Consider the following 19,438-nt stretch of genomic DNA (forward strand, 5'->3'; position numbering starts at 1 on the left):
TTGGGTTTTGCTTCCTAGGTTTGTTACATGGGTTCAAGCAGGCCTCAGCCTAGTGCTGGTCATCTCTCTTGTGTGGGTCCTAGCGCTGAGCCCTCTGTGCCTCGGCTTTGGGGTGTGTCCTCCTGGAGCTCCAAGGTGATAATGTCCAGATCTCCAGAGGCCTCTTTCCCAGCCCCACATTCTGCTGTCTTGGCCACCGGCTCTCAGTTCCTGTCTCGGGGCTTCTGGTCCCCTCCCTGCTCCAAGGCCTGGATCTCAGGACAGTGAGCAGGCGGACCCAGGCCCTCTTACTTGTTTCTGCTCTCAGGGATATAGTACTACATCTCCTGATGTCCAGTGTCCTGAAAACCATTATTTCACACGTTTTGACTATTGGGTTCTTTCAGGCAGGAAGGTAAATGCAGATGGTCCCTCTGGCCCAGCCCAGCCTCTGCCAGAACCAAAGTGCCGTCTGTCACTTCAGATGTGTGGGTCAGGCCTGTTGTAATATAGCAGGCAGACCTCACCTAGTCTGGGACTGCACATTCCTATGCTAAGAGGAGCCTAGGTGGACTGGGACAGTCTCAGCCTGTACTCAGCCTGTAATTCTGATTATAAAATCATAATCCTTCTCGTGAAGGACTGAGAAAAGAGGCCCCTAAGGAAACCACATTTTGTTCTGGAGCTTGCAAATGTTTGGACAACGGAAAGATGAGAGGGTAGAAGGAGTCTTGGGACAACGTCCAGGAAAGGAAGCCCCAGGCAAATCCAGGCTTTTCAGAAAACACTAAGGCTGACAGAGGAGTCTGCGGTGAAGCCTGTGCTTGGGGCTAGCTGCTGTTTGCTAACAGGGAGGACCACGCAGTTTGACTTTTCTGTTTCCTCTAGTTCATTGAGCTGGAAGCATTGGACGCTCTCCGAGTGTGGGACTGGGAGGCAGATTATATGCGGAGCACCGGAGCGTTACAGGGGGTTCCCTGGTGGGAGGGGGGCAGGACCGAGGCAGGCAGTGTCATGTAGCTGGCCCATCAGTCCCACGGGGGCTGACATGGGGCGGAGCGGGGGCATGCACTGTGCGGGGCTCTGCCTCGGTACCGCCGAGGCCCCTGCGGTGGTGCCGAGTGGACAGCCAGGCTTGACTTTGGCTCCTGTGAGATATTGGGGGTTCTTGAGGGGTGGGGCCCCCTGAGTGGTGCACCCACTCTGCCAGGAGGCCAGTCAGTGTTTAAGCCACTCTGAGGGGTTAAGCCCTGAGACCAAGTCAGAAAAAGAAAAGGACTGAAACATTCACTGCCTTGTGTTCTGGAGGAAGACAGGAACAAACTAAAGGTTTGGTAAAGAAAGGGCTGAGTAGGTCATGACCGTGAGCTCGGCCTGCACGGTGGTCCGTGCCACGCCACCTGCAGTGAGCACAGGGCAGTCAGCCCGGGAGGGGTCAGAGTGACTTTCTCGTTTGTCCCCAGTGTGGTAGGTTAGCTGTTGTGTCACTATTCTAATTTAGGCTGATTTCTCACCTGGCAAGGCTGCACGTTGCCCTGTATATATGTGTATTCCTCATCTTCAACACAAGTTTTAAATTTTTATACGTTTTGCGCATTTGTTTTCAGAATTACAGTGTAGCAATCTAATAAACTGTGATTATTGTTAAGTCACGTATAGCTTATTTACAGCACAAATGGTTTTTTCTGATCTTTGATTTAAAGGTTTTATTTTACAGAGGTTTTATGAAGTAAAATTTTAAGGCAGTCGTATTTGCCTACCTTTTATCCTTTTCAAATCTTATACGGATTGTCCTATCCTGTAATTGTACTTCTGTTCCAAAGTGAATATGATTTTAAAAAGTAGATAAAGCAGAGTACTCCCAAATGTTATGTTACTAATGTGTTGTGTTTAGATTGGTCTAATTCCAGATGATTTTTTATTCTATTTTTAAAATATTCAGTACCGTAATTACATTACTTTTATAATGAAAACAAAACAAGAAAGGAAACATCCCCAGCACTCAGCCAGGTCTCTGCTCTCCTTCTGGTGCGCTGCGCCGTCTGTCTGTGCAGGAGGAGAACATCTGCCTGCACTGGGCTGCGTTCTCGGGTTGTGTGGACATAGCCGAGATCCTCCTGGCTGCCAGGTGTGACCTCCATGCCGTGAACGTCCACGGAGACTCGCCCCTGCACATTGCTGCCAGGGAGGACCGCTACGCCTGTGTCCTGTGAGTGGTCCCGCTGCACGCAGCCCCTGCAAGGCTCCCGGGTGCCCCAGGTCCCCCAGGGGAAGGTCCTTCCCCAAGCAGGTGGAGGTGTGAGTCTCCCATTCCACCTGTGAGGTCAGCATGGCTATTTCTGGTTCAGGGAGGATCATTGTGAAAACTCCCCGAATACTTAGATGAGTCTCACCCAGCACCTCCCATCAAGGGGGAGGGGACAGACCCCGTTCAGGAGGGATGAAGATGTTAGTGCTTTCCACTTGCCACTCACACATGTGGGTGGGTGCAGTTGGGGTCCTGGGGAGTTGTCCTCGCTCTGCTCTCATTGGAAGCTCAGGACCCAGTCCTGCCCAGTTGCACAACCTCAGGTCCCCCCATTTCACCTGGAAATGAGGGTATGCCCTGTGTGGGACACACGCCCATTCAGACTGGGGCGGCATGCTCAGCTGAGTGGGTTGTGGTGTGAGGCCCCTGGGTGGGGCTGCGGAGGGGCAGTTCACAGGACCACTGTGCTGCCACTCTCTATCCGGTTCTGACTCGCCTGCAGGGCGCTGACCGTGTACACAGCGTGGTTTGCCCGCCTCATGCTGGCCCTGTTCATCTTTGAGCATGCCTTTGAATGGAAAAGCCAAAAACCCTCAAATACCATCCCTAGTTCTTTACACACACTTCCTGACAAGAAAGCTGAGGTGACTTTTGACCGTAAATGTGGGAAAGGAGTAATGTGTAGTGTATTCCTGGTGAGTCAGGGCAGATCTTTCTAGAAGCACTTGGTCAGCAGGGTTAATATCAAGATGAATGATGTGTTCCCTTTATTTTTACCTTCTAAAGTCATAAATCTCCTGTCTTTTAAATTAAGGTCTGAATGTTTTGTTGGCTTACATTTTTCCTTTTAGCCTCTTTCTTTCTCGGGATTCAGATGTCACCTTGAAAAACAAGGAGGGAGAGACGCCCCTGCAGTGTGCAAGCCTCAACTCCCAGGTGTGGGACGCGCTGCAGATGAGCCGGGCGCTGCGAGACGCAGCCCCCGACAGGCCTGTCCCGATGGAGAAGACGGTGAGCAGGTGAGAAGACCGTTCTGAGGCAAAGGGTGACAGATGGGGTTTGAAGAGTTTGAAACAAAAGCTTCTGTCCAAGCTGAGGCATCCCCTGGCCTGAGTCCAAAGTGCCTGGCCCAGGGCTCGGCGGCTGCCCTGTTGGGGTGTCACTTGTCACAGCGAAAGGTAATGTCCCCCCTTTCCGGTGGCAGAGACATTGCTCGAGGCTATGAGCGAATCCCCATCCCGTGTGTCAATGCTGTGGACAGCGAGCCGTGCCCCAGCAACTACAAGTATGTTTCTCAGAACTGCGTGACGTCTCCCATGAACATTGACAGAAACATCACCCATTTGCAGGTCAGTGATGGCAGGGTGCGGTGGGCCTCTGGGGCCTGGGTCCACAGGCGTTTCCCTCACGGTGATCACCTTCCACTAAAGAGTTGAAAGGCAGATAAAGATCCTTCCTGAAAGTGGATCCTGCATCCCGTGTTGGGTCCCCAGCCCCCAGAGCAGTGCCTAGCATCCCCCGGTGAGTGGTGGTTTGGGGGCCACGCAAGTGAGAGGAGCCTGTGCTTTGCCTCGAGTGTCCCAGCATCCGGGCTCCTCTTGCATTGAAGTTGGACGTGTGCCCTCAGGGCAGGACTGTGGCCCTGGGCCTTTCCCTTCCCACGGAGCGGCTGTCCTCAAGTGCCGGCCTCAGGATTTCTTTCACCGCCTCTCGGCCCCACGTCGCTGACCCCCTTGCCTCCTCCCCTTCCCTTTGGGCTCTTCTTCCAGAGCCCCTCATGCAATCTCTGTGTCTTAGTGGCTGGGTGTCCTCTCCCGCTTGCATGCCCTCTTCCTCGGGGGCTGCTCGCCCCTTGGTGTCCTTGAGAATGCAGACGTTTGAACCGGTCACCTCTCTTCCACGCGGGCCTGGCTTTCTGGGAGCACGTGTCAGAATCGTGCGGCGCGGCTGAGAGCGGCCCCCCCACCTGACGAGCTGTCTCCCTGCAGTACTGCGTGTGCATCGACGACTGTTCTTCCAGCAACTGCATGTGTGGCCAGCTCAGTATGCGCTGCTGGTATGACAAGGTGAGCTTGCGGGTGGGGCTTGCCGGGGCGGTGAGCCGGCCTTGGGAAGGAGGGCTGCAGCTGAGCCGCTGTAGAAACGCAGACCGGTCGGAGCCAGCCTCTGTGGCCGCCTGGGCGTGGCTGTCTGTGAGCCCAGCCTGGGGCAGCTGGGGAGACAAGGAGCCGGCTCTGGAAGCCGGTGTCCAAGAGAAGAAGCTTAAATGCCCTTGGTTTTGGGAGTTCAGAGGTTGTCAGTGGGGGCAGGAGCCAGGGTGTTCTGGGGTAGGGACAAGACCACAGCAGATGGTTGTCTCCAGAGTCACCTTGGGAGCAGAGGGGCATGGCACGGGGGGTGTTTGTGGCTGCCAAGCCAGAGGCTGTGGCCCTCACTCTGGTGCTGTGTGCTCTCTGTGAAGCATTGCTACGCTGAAGGTCAGGGGGAGCGAGCATTTTGAGAGAAGTTCTCACTGTACAGAGCAGCCTCTGAAGCCACGGGGACTTCAGACTCAGCTGCGAGGCCCTGCTTTGTCACCCAATGGCTTTGCCGTGTCTGGGTGTAGGATGGGCAAGCAGGTGGCCGGGTCGCTGCCAGAGCTGTGGGCCTGCAGGCTGCAAGGCCGAGAGTGTGGCGCGGCGGTGAGCATGGGCAGTGGTCTGGGGGGCACTGACCCCTTGAAGGACGTGGAGAGGCCTGTGGGCCGGTGGCCTTGGCGAGGCTGGGAGAGTTCCAGGGAGAAGGAGGGAGGCCGACCAGGGCAGACGGATCCTGTAAACCTGTGTACGCTCCTGGTTTGATGCTTCCTGTCCAGAGCACGAATGGGTAACGGGACACTGGTGCCCCCAGTGTGAAGTTTGACCGGAAACCATCGTTTCTATACCCGTTTTAGTTAGTAAAACTGTGTTGGTGTCAGTTTATTTAGCGTGAATGGTGAGCCATGCTCGGTCCTGACTGCACGTCTGTCCCCAGGACGGCCGGCTGCTTCCGGAGTTCAACATGGCGGAGCCGCCCTTGATCTTTGAGTGCAACCACGCCTGTTCCTGCTGGAGAAGCTGCCGGAACCGAGTCGTGCAGAACGGCCTCAGGTGAGCATGGGCTACCAGCCCCTGCCTGAGGGTAGGGTTCTATGCCCTTCAGTGCAGGGCGATGCCAGGGGTCTCTGCTTTCAGAGTGTGAAAATGATCTCAAATTTGTTGGGAAGTTCGCTGTATTTACGTGTATTTCATACAGACAAGGGTGGGATGTGTTGCAGTGCACATGTGTGTTTGCAGTAGAGACGCTGTCTTGTTTGAGCCCTTTGTCCCCTGGTGGTGTTACAAGCTTGTGTAAATAGCACAAGTCCTACTTCTGAGCAGCTGGGATGTCAGTGAGGCCTGAGTTCATGGACTGGGCTGCCCTGGTTCATGGACTGGGCTGTCCATGAACCAGGGAGGCAAAGGCCAGGAAACAGGCTCTTCACGAACATTGCCTCTGCCTTCGAGTTAACACGTGCACGGCAACTGTTTTTTTTTTTTTAAAGATTTTATTTATTTATTTGAGAGAGAGAGCACAAGCAGGTAGAGCCGCAGACAGAGGCAGAGGGAGAAGCAGGGTCCCCACTGAGCAGGGAGCCCGACGCGGGACTCGATCCCAGGACCCTGGGATCATGACCTGAGCTGAAGGCAGCCGCTTAACCGACTGAGCCACCCAGGTGCCCCACGGCAACTGTTTTAATACTCAAACCATTTCTGAAATATTCTGTGTTGTCTGAGTGTCTCTGCAACAACAGTGTGAACATGCTCTGGTATAAAATGTTTCAGACTGCGTAGACACCTTGGTCTTCGGTCACCTGGGGTGCTTGGTCTGGTGAGGTCTGGCCAGCACCCCTTTCACTGGCCTGGCTCAGACCCCTTCCCCCAGCGTCCCCTGGCCATGAACTTTTCCTCTTGTGCATGTGCTTGAGAATTAGAAGACCTCTTTGGGCCGTCTGAGTTATGAGGGGAAATTCACGCACAACATCAGTCTGGTTTCATGGTATTGAAGGGTTTCTCAGTATCAGCGGTCAGAGAGTGCTTCTGACCAGCCCACATGTCCCTTTCTCCCTGTTGGCAGGACATTCTCTGGGGGGAGGACAGACATGTCCCTCTCCCCCAGGGCCCCTGGACACACAAAGGGGCAGGTGGGTCCCCATGGCTCCGAGCTGGGGAGAGCTCCCCAACCTCTCTGAGGGGCCAGCAGAGTGTCAGCGCCTCGTGCTCTTCGTTGCCCCCCGGGGGCTCGGCCAGACCTGTCCCCGTGTTACAGATGAAGACACAGGCAGTCGGACTAAATTCCGAGGCAGTCTCCCGCTCCCTGAGGGTGGGCTGTGGGCTTCATTGCACCGGAAGCGCTCTCGTGATAGGAAGGCAGTATCTTGCGCTGTTTGCTGCCGTGACTGGCGGTGTAATCCGTACGTGAGCTGAGCATCAGGGAACTTGGCCTGTTTTCCAGGGCAAGGCTGCAGCTCTACCGGACACAGAACATGGGCTGGGGCGTGCGGTCCCTGCAGGATATCCCCCTGGGCACCTTCGTCTGCGAGTAAGTGAGTGCGTGCCGGGGTCACCCCAGGGCTGCTGGCTACCCCTGCCATTTTGGGGACAACACAGCATCATAGGGTGAGGGGCTGCCAGGGCCCTGTCCATGCCTGGGACTCGTGGGTGCCCCTGAAAACCAAGTTCATGTTGTCTCCACCCCTCTGCCCACCTCCCTGGCTTTCTACCTGCACTTAGCCTTTCACCAGGTCATGACTCCTTTAGGATGGTACCATTCAGTGGTTTTCAGGGAGTGTCATTCTGGATCCCTGGTCAGAGAAGGGGTTTCTGTGTCATCATCTTCTGGGACCTGAAGTTAAAATCCCAGCTCAGTCACAGGCATATTCTCCAGAACGTTTGGCCAGCTTGGGGGGGTGGTGTGGGCTCTGCCATGACTGCCCTGTGGTCAAGGGTGAGGGTCCTGCCGTCTGCTGTTCTCACCTGCACCTTGCCTCCCGCAGGTATGTCGGGGAGCTCATCTCTGACTCGGAAGCTGACGTTCGGGAAGAAGACTCTTACCTCTTTGATCTTGACAACAAGGTAACGCGTTTGGAGGGGTTGGGGCGTAGAGAGCTGGTTGCGGCCGTGCGGCGTGGGAGCGGTAAGGAGGCTCGCCCACAACGGCCCAGTGTCCTCGCCGGCCACACCGGCGTGCTTGTGTGCTCAGGGCTTGCAGGGCGCTTGCAGTCGGGCCACTTACCTGGGGGGTCCCAGGGCTCGTGCAGAGAGGAGCCTGCCTCGCTTGAGGACGTGAAGCCCGGACGCATCCTGCCAGCCCTCTGAACCCCCCAGCTGCTCATCCGGGGTTAGAGCCCACGGCCGTCAGAGGGGCCATGTGCGCACGGTGACGAGCAGACGGGAGCCTCGTGTGTCCCAGCTGCCCTCCTGGTTGTGGGGACAGTGGGTGGGCCCTGGTCTTCACATCAGGACCCGGGTTTCCGGGGGACGTTTGGAAGCTGCCTCACGCTATCCTCACCCTAACCCTGGTGCCCGTGCTGCTCCTAGTTCATGACTCGCCTGGTTAAGAACATCCGGGAGCATGGTCAGGGTGGAAGTGGGGACCCAGGGCTCTCGTCTAACCACAGCCACCAGAGCCCGGAGTAGCTGCCCTTCTCGCCGTGCCCCCCCCACCCCCCAGCCCTGCCCCTGCAGTTGGCTCTCAGAAAGCCACGTTCCAGGGGGAGAAACCTGTGTCCTGGGTGGTCGCAGTGCTCAGGGGCTGCTGCGCCCCTGCCCCCGGGTCCCCTCTGGACCGCCTGCCTGGTCTTCTGTCCATTCATGTTTCTAGAGCTGTTTGCCTTTTATGGTTTGTGGCTGTCCTTTACAGGTTCTGGGGTAACTGCTCTTTCGTGACATTTGTGTCTTGCAGGTGTATTCCCTCTGTGGCTTATTGATGTTTTAATGAATGGAAGTTCTTATTTTTATTGTAGTCCAATTTTTCTGCGTCTTCCTCCATACTGTGGGTGTGGGTAACGTCCCAAGTGAAGCCAGGCTTTTTACAGCCAAGACTGTACAGAGGCACCTGTGGGGCGTCTGTAGAAGTTACAGTCAGCCTCCGCATGTAGGCGTTTGCTGCAGGGCCCGGCTTCCCCACGTCGCTGTGTGTGTGACTCAGGACCATTTGATGAGGGGGTCGTCCTCTTTCCCAGTGCCCTGCAGCATGGCTTCCGCCATAACGCAGGCGACGTGTGCGCCCGGGGCTCCCTCTGTCCCGCTGCTGACGCCATATTAATCACCCTAACCTTACGTCCTTTTACCTTGGGGTCTTTAGAGATGTCTTTCTCTTCTTGGTCTCTTTCAGTTTCTGTTTAAGTTGTACAACTTAGGGCAGCATTGAACCCATGAGCTAGGGCTCACTGGGGTTTCTGCCACCTGCTTTTCCAGGTGATGAACATGGTGGATCCCTCTACTTGTTTGTCATCTTCAGTTGCCCCCGCTAAGGTTCCGTGGTGCCCTATGTGCGATCTTGTAGATCTTCTGTTGGGTTTTTTTATCTGATACGTTTTTGATCATCTTACTTTTGGGGTCAATTTTATTGTAATTAATTGACGTTCAGTGAACTTTAAGCGTGTGATTTTAGTTTTGACAAATGTGTGTATGGTCTAATCACCAGGAGCAAGATTGGAGCACTTCCTCTGCCCCACGGTGCCCCCACCCTGGTTGGCCGTGGAGCCGCCATCTGTCTCCGCGGCTGGGTTTTTCCTGTAGGTGGGGCCAGAGCATGTACACCCCCTGTGTCTGGCTTTTTCGATCCACCGAGGTGGTGGCGGGTCCCTTGACCCACCAGTGGCCATGCTGCTTTGTGCTACTGCCTGGGGATGGACCTGGGTGTTTCCAGGTTTTGCTGTTAGGCGTAACCCTGCTATGAGCTTGTTTTTTGTGGGTGTGAGTTTTCGTGTCTCCTGGGTAGTTCCCGGCAGTGGGATTACTGCTGTTGGGTTAAAGTGTATATTTAATAACTTTAAAAGAAACAGCAGGCAGTTTCCCAAAGTGGTTATTACCGCGTTATGTTTCCTCCAGCAACAAATGAGAATTTCAGACACTCCAATTTTAATGTGCACTTTCTTGATGATTTCTTTTTTAAAGAATTTATTTTTAAGTATTCTCTATGACCCAACATGAGGCTCGAACTCACAACCCCGACATCAAGAGTCACATGCTCTTCCGACTAAGCCAGCCAGGCACCCCATTTTCTTGATGATTATCGGTGTGAGCATCTTTTCACGTGCTAGTTGGTCTCTTATATCTTCTTTTGTGCAGGAATTTTTAAAACTTACTGCCCATTATTTAATTGGGCTACTTACCTTCTTCCTGAGTTGTAAGGATTCTTTAGGTTTCCTGAGTCACGACCTGTGTCAGACATGGCTGTGTCTTTTTCTCCCAGCCTGTGCCTTGATTGTTCATTTTCTTAACAACGTCTTCTGTAGAACAGAAAATTTTTTTATCGTTTAGTGCTTTTTGTGTCCTAAGAATTCTTTGTCTCCCACAAGGTTGTGAAGATTTTCTCCTTTCTCTAGGATTTTCATATTTTTAGCTTTTAGATCCGCAATCCATCTTTTGTGTGTGTGGTTTGAGACAAGGCTCAAGATTCCTCTTTATCCATGTGAATATATGATGATTCCAGTACCGGCTGGACGTTGGCTGGAAAAGCCTCTGCTTGGACCGTCGAACGTAGGTCTGTGCCTGGACTGTGTTTAGTTCCTTTGATTTATTTGCTGACCCTCACACCGGTACTGCTGTCTCTTCACTACTGTTGACTCAGAGGGAATCTTGAAGCCAGGTAGTGCCTTTTCAAAGGTCCTTGTATAGCTCTCTGGAGTACTCTGCATTTCCATATACATTTTAGAACCAGGGTGTTCATACAAGAAGAGGCTGCTGGGATTTGCCTGGGATTGTGTCCAATCTGTTGAACCACTTAGGGGCGTTGGCGTCTGAACAGCATTGAATCTTCTCCCATTGGCTCGTGTCTGGGCATGGAGCCAGCCCGCCCTGGCAGACCCCAGCCCCTCATGGGGAAGCTGTTCCAGCAGGCCCCTCTCTCATGCTGACAGTTGCCCGTGGCTGCCCGCCCCCCGACTCCTGGCCTTCCAGTCTTCCCTCAGTCCAACCCCGCCAGCCTGGGCCCTGCATGCCGCTCCCCGCAGCCTGCTTCTGTGGCTTGTTCATTCTGGCACACGAAGGGCCACAAGTACACCAGAGCTTCCCAGGGTTTGCTCCAGCTCAGACTTTGTGTCCCCGTTGCATGGCCATGTCTGTGCCCACGGGGCCCATGTGCCCACTGCTCGCTCCCTCCCCACCCGCCGTTGAAGGCATCAGGAGACTTTCTGGCTCTACCTTCGGAATGTTTCCCGGATCTGACCACCTGTTGCCAAGCTGCCTGCCTTCTCTCTGGCCTGGACTGTCCTGGGCTCTGGGTCTGTGCTCAGACCCCAGGGTCTCCCTCTCCTTGCTATTCTAGAACCTTCTGAATACCCACCTCCTTCCAGCCTCCTTTGCCTGAATCTGCCCTGGTTAACCAGGGTGCCTGTGCACTCTTAGCATCTCAGAGTGGGGGAGTCTTGCAGGGGCACCCTTCCCACAGTGTTTTTGTCTTAGAACTAGAGACACGTAGTTTCTTTATCAGAAAAACTTTAAAAAAGCAAGCAGCACGCACATCTGAAGAGAGACATTTTACAGACCCGAGGCATGTCATTCATCATGGGAAAGATACGATGTTCATGTGGACATGAATGAATGCTGGCCCCGCTGAGTGGCTCTCAGGTCTGGAAGAGCTTCTTGCTCCAAAGATGGGCAACCCTCCTGTTTCTCTGTGTACCTGTGTCCCTTGCCCCCACAGAGTATCTAAGCTGAGTGTGGGCAGATGAGCAAAAACTCGGGGTAAACCACAGAAAAACAGTTTTACTTAGAGACACCGTGCAAGAGGCTAAGGAAGGTACAGGTGATGTGTGGGGGGCTGTGGGGCCCAGGGACCAGTGGGTTGAGGACTTACCTTTGTGCTCTCTGCCTCCAGGGTTGTGGAACCTGCCGCTTATCCCCCCGGCATGGAGGGGGGGCTGTGCATGTCCTGCAGGCTTTGGGTGATGCTGCTTTTGTTAGGGGTCACAGATGGGCTGTGGCCTCCGCTGTGGTAGGGTCCACTCCTGGCACGAGGGCCTCTGCTGTCGCGTGCTTCTCACCCTGAGGACGCCCCGCCCCTCCATGTGCCCCTCACGCATCCTGCCCCGAGTCTGACCAGCCTGCCCCGCGCCCTCGCTAGGTGCCTGCCTCCTCACTTTTAGGCTGCCCTGTGGTCTCTCAGGTAGTTAGGAAAAGACAGTTCCTCCAAGATTTCTGTTTCTTGCCTTTGTGGACAGTTTCCTATTTATGTCATGACAGCCCTAACAGGAAGTAGAGAAAGCCCGTGTGGTCGAGAGCCGTATGCACACCACCCCTTAGATCTCACTTTGTTTCATCCATTGTGTCGACGATATGGCGTCAGTCGCAGATGTGCCATTTTGCTCCTGAGAAGCTCAGCATGTGCGCCTGCAGGGGTGTCACTGTCACGCCTCACAAGACTGACCGTTTCCCCAGGGTGTGCGCCACTGGCTTGCCCCCACCCTCCTGGTGTCCTGTCTGTTTTTTCTCACAGAGGGCAGCCACCTGACCCTTGCGCTGTCCCACAGGAAGCTGCGTTTGTGTGTGTGCCTGTGGGGGCTGCGTCCCTGTTCTCCATCTTCTGGTGTTTTCTGCAGACGGGGTGAGGGTAGAGGCATCCCCAGAGGACCTGCAGGGTCTGCTTCTCCCAGGTCCGGAGTAGGTGATGCTGCCCGCCCTTCTGATGCCTGGGCCCTCCCTGAGGGGCGTTCCACTTTCACGTTTCATAACAGATTCTTCTTTTGGAAAGAAAAATCTTCCCCACCCGGACCTGGGCTTTCTGGTAACTTGTCCTCAGGGACAGGCAAGACCAACACACGTTCTCGCCACTGAGGAAGGGTTGGAGCAGGAGTGACTGGTAAAGGGATTTGGGCCTTGTTTTCCTTTCTCTTTGACGTGTTGTTACGGCTCCTGATTTTTTTGTACTGAGTGTTCTGACCAATTGTCGTCAGCTTGTGCCCAGTGGAGCCTGTTTGCACTGGCCTCGCCTCCCTTGGCTTTGTTGTGTCTGGTTCCCCACATTCGGCCTCAGACTTCTCTAAGCTGCCCCGGGTCCTTGCAGTAGAGGAGATTTTTGGATACCGAGTCAGGACACCAGGGTGGCTGCCCTCAGGATGTCATTGACTCTGGACTAATTTTGCTTTCACGCTTGCATCCCGCCCGTAAAGGTGCTGGTTCCCAGTGGTGTCTGCGGTTTCGGAGGGGCGTCGCACCCCAAGAGTGTGCGTGCCAGGTCTTTGTTTAGAATGTGCCCACCCAGGACGCCGAGCACCAGCCGTGCAGCACTTGGCGCACGCTGCGCCGTGTGGGTGGGCTCCTGTTTAGGTGTGTTTATTTGTCTTAGTTCATTTTAAATTCTAGAATTTTAGGGCTGCCCAGCTGGCTCAGTTGGTGGAGCATGAGGGTCTTGATCTTGAGGTTGTGAGTTCAAGCCCCATGTTGGTGGTAGAAAGTATTTTAAAACAAATAATAAATTCTAGAATTTTAAATACTATTTTTTAGTTATGTAAAATATTTACATGTTTTAAAATAGACAGTACCCGAAAAGGTTATATTCAGAAAGTCTTGCGTGTTTTGTGTTACCCCACAGGTAACCCTTTGTAGAAACACAGAGTATCCGTGTGTGTTTCTTACTTCCTCGCCCTTCTTACAGAAAAGGTGGTTACCCCCCCACTTTCTGAGGCGCTCCCCGTGGCTCAGGGGTCACATATTAGGAGTATGTGCACGTCATTCTCATTGTTTTGGGCACGTTCAGGTTGATTTCAGCCTTTGCTGTGACTTGCAGTGGCATCTCCAGGACCCATCCTGCACACGAGGCACCACTTTGTGGGGCACTCGCCCTCGCTCAGGTCCCTGAGGCTGTGCCCAGCCGTCCCATGCTGGCTTTGAGAGCCGGGGGGCAGTGGCGTGGGAGCTTGGACTGAGGATTTCCATTTGATTCTTTCTTGTTGTTTCTATGTCTCTGAGATACTCACGGAGAGACGTGCTCTGTCTTACGTTGTCGGGGACCGCCTGACGGGGGCTGCAATGTCCTTGTCTGTCAGCGCAGCATCTGGGTCGCCTCAGGGCTGAACTCTGTTGATTTTCTTTTCTCTTTAGAATGTGTCTATCTCCTTGGTTCTTTGCCTTTGTCCGTGTTGATGTGTCGGCAGCTCCAGTGTGCCTCTGACGTGTGTCGTTTGCTTTGTTTGACTTGCTGGCTGGGCTTGACTGTGGGTTCTGCCTCTGTCAAGGTGGCGGCGTCCACCTGCCTCCCCTGGCATCCCCGGCATCCATCCTGGCATCCATCCTGACTTGGGCTCAGGCAGGGACTTGTGCACAGAACAGTCTGAGCCCCACTGTGCCCTGCAGTCATGGGTTCTAGTTACTCACTCTTGATTCTGCACGAGGGTCTTCCCTGTGGGCTCCGCACGTCCAGGCTGCGTGCCCTCCAGTGCTGGTCACAGTTTCTCGGGCTGTTTACAGGAGGGGAGCTGCTTCCTGCAGGGTGGGGCCACCTGCACATTTAGTCCCTAACATCTAGAGGCAGAGGCCAAAATCTGTGCCACGTGAGTCATTTTGGAGCTTGGCGTGTCTTTGGGATCTGCCAAGAGGCGGGATTGCCGGATCAGGGGCACATACGCCTTTGGTTTTGTGGGAAAGTTGTCAGAGACCACCCGTCTTTGTCACCATTTTGTCTTCGCTTGACCACTGAGGATCCTTTGGCTTCTGGTAAATGCTTTGCCCGCCACAGGACACACACCTGGAAGGCCCCCTTCTCCTCCTTGTATATCTGGTCTTCCTCCCAGACTTGGCGCTCGGTTCCTGTGACTGTGTAATAAGTTCCCACAAACATAGCCGTGTGAGAAGATCCCTGCTCACTGGCTGTCCACTGTGAGGGGCAGACATGGAGTGAGCAGGCTCTCTGCTCAGGGCCCCAGGGGCGGGCAGGAGGGGTTGCTCTGGGGAGAAGTGCCTGCAGCCTGTTGAGGGGCTGTAGGACTCGGCTCCTTGCGTCCCAGGGCAGATGCCCGCTACTTCGATGGCTGTCCCAGGCTATGCACATTCCTCACCATGTGGCCCCTTTGACTTCAGGCCCTAGTGCTCTGGGTCTTTCCAGAGAAGACTCTGCTACTTAAAGGGTTCCTGTGGTGAGGTCAGGCCCCCAAGCCAACCACCCTTTCTCACTGTCAGCTCAGTGTCCTGCTGCGCTGTGTATCGTAATCCCGGGAGCAGTGCTGAGGCAGTGTCCTGGGACTCCCTAGGCACTGGCTCCTCTCTGTGCCACTGGGTTAGCAGGACATGGCGGTGTTCCTGTTTTGTGGTTGTAACAACCTCTCAGGAGCCACCTGGCAGCCCTTGGCCCGAGTGCTGCTTCCGTCCCTCTGTGCCACCTGCCCACACACTCCATGTCTCCCAGCCACTCCTTGGGATCTGCTGCTCCTCCATCACCAAGTCCCCGAGGAGCTACCCCCCACTGCACGCTGGCTTCCTGCCCCGCCCCATGGTCCCTGCAGCCCTGCTACCTTCCTCCTGCTCCTGGTGGCGTCCGAGCATCAGATGGCCCGTGTCTGGCTCATGCAGCCAGACTAGTGGTGTGGAGTGGGCAGGCTCCCCGCAGCACTGAGGCCTGTCGTGCCCCTGCTCTGGGGTCATGTTTCTGCCTGAGGTCTACAGACGCCTGTTCGAGCTCCCTGCTCTCCTTCCCGCCCGCTAGGATGGCGAGGTATACTGCATCGATGCTCGGTTCTACGGGAACGTCAGCCGCTTCATCAACCACCACTGCGAGCCCAACCTGGTGCCCGTGCGCGTGTTCATGTCACACCAGGACCTGCGGTTTCCCAGGATTGCCTTCTTCAGCACCCGCCTGATTGAGGCTGGGGAGCAGCTGGGGTAGGCGCCGCGGTCCCCAGGGGCTGGCTGGGTTTGGGGACCTTCTGGGATGCGGACACGTGCTGCTCAACACAGGCTTATCCTCAGTGGTTCTCTGTGTTTCCACAGCTCTGAGCTGGGACGGATGGCTCTGCTCAGGCTGGGTCCACCCTGCTCCCAGGCGGTGTGGGGCCTGGATGCCGCCCTCAGCTCTACTCTCTCCCTAGGTTTGACTATGGGGAGCGCTTCTGGGACATCAAAGGCAAGCTGTTCAGCTGCCGGTGTGGCTCCCCCAAGTGCCGGCACTCCAGCACGGCCCTGGCGCAGCGGCAGGCCAGCGCCACCCAGGAGGGCCAGGAGAATGGCCTGCCTGACACCAGCTCCTTCACCGCCGACCCCCTATGAGTGGCAGCCGGCCTGGGGCACCGAGCGTCGGTGCTGTTCACACTGCGGTTGGAGAGGAAGGAGAAGCGGATGCCTGAAGGCCCCGACCTGGGGCTGCAGGGACGTGGGCCGCAGCTGCGAGGCCCTGGCGTGGCGGCCCGTGGGCTGGGGGCGGGCGCTTTGGAACACTCTGGGATTCCGCGCTGGCGTGACCTTGTGAGTTTCTGATGATGGTTTTGTCGTTTCCACGTTTCTCATTCCCCGTCTGCTCCCCTGGTTCCCGTTCCACTGTGGGGCTTGTTGGTGAAGTCCTGTGGGCCCAGGCTCCCCGCGTGGCACCCACCGAAGACACAGTCACCCGCAAGCTGCTCCGTTAGACCTGCCTGCCCGAGGCCTGCGTGGCAGGTGCCAGTTCCTGGGCACTGCGCAGACGCTGTCCCCACCTCGACCTAGGAGAGGTCAGGGCCGAGCCGTCCCTAACTTTGGAGAAAATGTGGGTTTGCTTTTTAAAGAAGTCCTATATCTAGTCCTATATATCAGACCTCTAATGCATTTCTTTCCAAGGAAGCGGTTTGTTGGGTGCAGGAGGGCCACGGCCCACGGAGGACCCCGCACCAGCCCTGCCAGCTCAGCGACGCTGGCACCTTCTGTTGATTTTTAAACCACATGCTATGATGATGAATAAACTGATTTATTTTCTACCATTATTGAACATTAGGACAAATAAAAAACACAAAACACAGACAACGGTGCTGATTCTGGTGTGGTTTCTACTCACCATGTGAAAATAAACTATCAACTGTATAAAGAGAACAAAGTGATTTTAGAATAAAATGCAGGAAAAAACTTTTTTTAAAATGTTAGTCTTGTCGTGGAATAAATTTGCCATCACCTTTTGTGTGACGGCTGCCAGGTCATATACTTTTTTAAATACTGTAACTAGTGCAGTAGCAGTGGGGTTTTGTGCGGCTCTTCTAAAACATTCATGATGCAGTCATGTTTATTTTTTTCTGTTAAAATGTTTTTGACAGTTTTAAGAGCAGTCTTTTGGCTCAGACCATTTCTTGTTCTGTTTTCAATGAAATCAATAAAAAAAAAGTACTTTAAATGAGGTTTTTATTATGGTATCATGTTTCAACTGGTTTCTGCAGAACACCTGTGCTGCCTGTGAGGGTGCTCACGGGCTCACACGCAGCCTGGGGACCAGTGGGCTGGGTCCAGTCCTGCGCTGGGGCCTGAACCAGGGCACTGGGAAGCACACGCCTTCTTTGCACTGCAGCTTGCCCCTGCAGAGGACACCACCTGCACCCACCCACCCAGGCAGACACGTGGAGTCTGTGCACGTCGCTTTGTGTGTGCATGCGTGTTGCGTGTGTGTGTGTGTGTGTGTGTGTGTCTTTGTACGACCAGCACCAGGCACTGAGGCCCAGGTACCGTTCTGGAGGCTGCTGGGGCTGTGCCAGGTAGGTCCCCAGAATCCTGAATCAGATCTGCTTTTGAAGGTGATGAGGCTGGGGGGCTTTTTTCCTGTGGCCCCCACCCCTCAGCAGGAAACCCCTAGTTCCAAACCCACTGCCTCTGTGTTCTGTGCCAGGCTGGCCTCCCTCACCGGGGCACTGTAAACCCAAGAAAAAACGGCTGAGTGCTTGGTTTTTTCTACAAAGAAGTCACTCAGTCAGACATTGTCAGACATTTATCTGGACAGTAACAGCTCCTCTGCACTTCACAAATAGTCCAGGCAGGGTGCCTTCCCTTTCGGCCCTTGAGAAGGTGACTCAGGCCTGGGTGTGCATGAGCGTCTGTGACCAAGTGGGAAAGAGGCAGGGCTGATCCTACAGAAAAGGGTGACACGCCTTCCTCCAGGAGGGCTCTGGCGTGGCTCCCCAGGCCTGTCATCTTTCTCCTCTGGGTAGTGCCTTAGAGTGGGGGCTGTGCTAGGGCAGTAGGCCCACAGGATGCCTCGTCCCAGAGGCAGTGAGTGGGGTGGCAGGGGTTCCACCTGGAGCTTGGATTTCAGGCCTTGCGGACCCCACCAGCCCTGTGTGGCCCTGCCCCCAGCACCCCCCGCCTTGGGTTCTGAGCTCGTTACCTTGCAGGCAACTAATCCTGTGCACTGGGTCAGATGCTAGGTGTGCAAACAGCTCTCTGTTGAATCAGGACCCAGTCTGGTCGAAAACTTTTCGCCTGGGGGGTAAGTGGACCCCGCCGCCCCCAATGGACACCCTCACAGCAAGTTGTGGGCGCCTAAAACAAGCCCCCACAGGGTTTGGCTTTGAGGAGCCTGATGTTCGTGTCCGGGGCTGCTGTGTCACCAGGTCCTGGAGAGCTCCATGGGGACCACCTCAGCTCCAGCTGTTGATGTCCCTAAACCCACCCTGTGGCTAGTGCTCGGGGTTGGGGGTGGGGGAGAGGGGTCTCTGCTCTAGCAGGAAGCAAACTGCAGGTGGCAGTGTGGGCCTCTGGCTTGGAGGTGAGGTGGGCCCTCTCTGAGGCCTCCAGAGGGGCAGCTAAGCTAGAATGTGAGCAGTCACCCCGGCTGCACCTCTGCACGCAGAACACATGGGAACTGGAGAGAAACCAGGAAACCCACCAGGAGTGCCCCTCATGGCCTCCCTTCGTCTGTGTGGACGTTTGTCCTGTCTGTGACCCCTCGAGTGGCTGCAGTTAAGTCCTTGCTGATGTGTGTGTGGATGTTGACTGACGTTGTTTTGGGAGGAAGAGCTCCATGTGCCATCCTTGTGTGGTGGTTCTCTTAGAAGGGGTCAGAGGGCATTCCGCAGCATACGTTCTGGAAGCAGTCCCCCAAAACCCCCCGTAAAACGTACGCCAGCCTTTGTCTCCACCAACAGGGTACGTTTCCCACACCTCACACACCCCGTTGTCATGCTGCCACTCCTTCCAATCAACCAGAGCAAAACGATACCTCAGTGCCTTACAGTTTACTCTCTGGTTGTTGATCAACCTGTCTCTGTATGTGTTGCAGGTCGGCCTTTCCTCTAATGTGAAGTTTTGCAAAATTTCATTGTGGTGTTCATGTTTCCCTTAATTAATTTGTATGAACTCTTTATATATTCTTTGCTTTGTACCCCCACTGAATTTAAGCTTTTTATGTGGTAAAATCGACTGTGACTTCTGATTATGCACTATATTTAGAAAAACCTTCTCTGCTTCCAAATTATAAAAATACTCTCCAGCAGTTTTTCCGATACTTTATTTTTCAGTTTAGCTCTTAAATCTAGGTGGGATTCATTTTGTGTAGGGCGTGAAATAACTATAAATTTAATATTTAAGAAATTGAGGTATTACAGTTTACATATGGAGAAATGCATGGATTTTATGTGTATGACTCAGTAAGTTTTGACAGATTTCCCTTTGCCCGTGTAACCCAACCCTTACCAGAGAATAGGGCATTCCCATCTATCGCCCGGGAAGTTTCTTTCTGTTCTTCCCGGCTGGTTCCTGTCTCCGAGAGGCCTCTCCTGTTCAGGTTTCTTTCACCCTAGGTTTGTTTTTTCCTTTTGTGGAACTTCATATAAACAGAACCGTGCTGTAGATTACTCTGTCCTAGCTTCTCTTGCTCAGTTTTTTGTTTTGTTTTGTTTGGTTGGTTTTTTTTTTTGGCTCTCGCATTGGTTTTTGTCGAAGCGAATTCCGTAGTAAGGATATGCCAGATTTGTTTACCCATCCCCCATTGCACGAACATTTGTGTCTCTAGTCTGGGGCTATTATCAGTAAGGCACCTGTGAACATT

The 19,438-nt window shown here is 54.3% G+C and overlaps 1 protein-coding gene across 7 annotated transcripts in view; it reads left to right on the forward strand.

Moving 5' to 3' along the window:
• EHMT1 (euchromatic histone lysine methyltransferase 1) overlaps window positions 1–16,798 on the forward strand; it is a 137,630-nt gene extending 120,832 nt beyond the window's left edge. For all 7 annotated transcript variants that reach the window (XM_088019236.1, XM_088019237.1, XM_088019234.1 and 4 more), the window contains 9 exons: window positions 2,034–2,188; window positions 3,079–3,246; window positions 3,432–3,576; window positions 4,216–4,293; window positions 5,240–5,355; window positions 6,740–6,826; window positions 7,281–7,359; window positions 15,149–15,324; window positions 15,531–16,798. In XM_088019236.1, coding sequence (XP_087875362.1) covers window positions 2,034–2,188; window positions 3,079–3,246; window positions 3,432–3,576; window positions 4,216–4,293; window positions 5,240–5,355; window positions 6,740–6,826; window positions 7,281–7,359; window positions 15,149–15,324; window positions 15,531–15,708 — 1,182 coding nt within the window. In that variant the 3' untranslated portion in view covers window positions 15,709–16,798. The remainder of the gene's footprint in view (window positions 1–2,033; window positions 2,189–3,078; window positions 3,247–3,431; window positions 3,577–4,215; window positions 4,294–5,239; window positions 5,356–6,739; window positions 6,827–7,280; window positions 7,360–15,148; window positions 15,325–15,530) is intronic.
• Window positions 16,799–19,438: the final 2,640 nt, after the last annotated feature.

Source organism: Eumetopias jubatus, unplaced genomic scaffold (genome assembly GCF_037043125.1).
Source record: "Eumetopias jubatus isolate StellerSeaLion01/CBP00866 unplaced genomic scaffold, mEumJub1_p1.0 scaffold_15, whole genome shotgun sequence".
In the NCBI taxonomy this organism is placed as follows: Eukaryota; Metazoa; Chordata; class Mammalia; order Carnivora; family Otariidae; genus Eumetopias; species Eumetopias jubatus.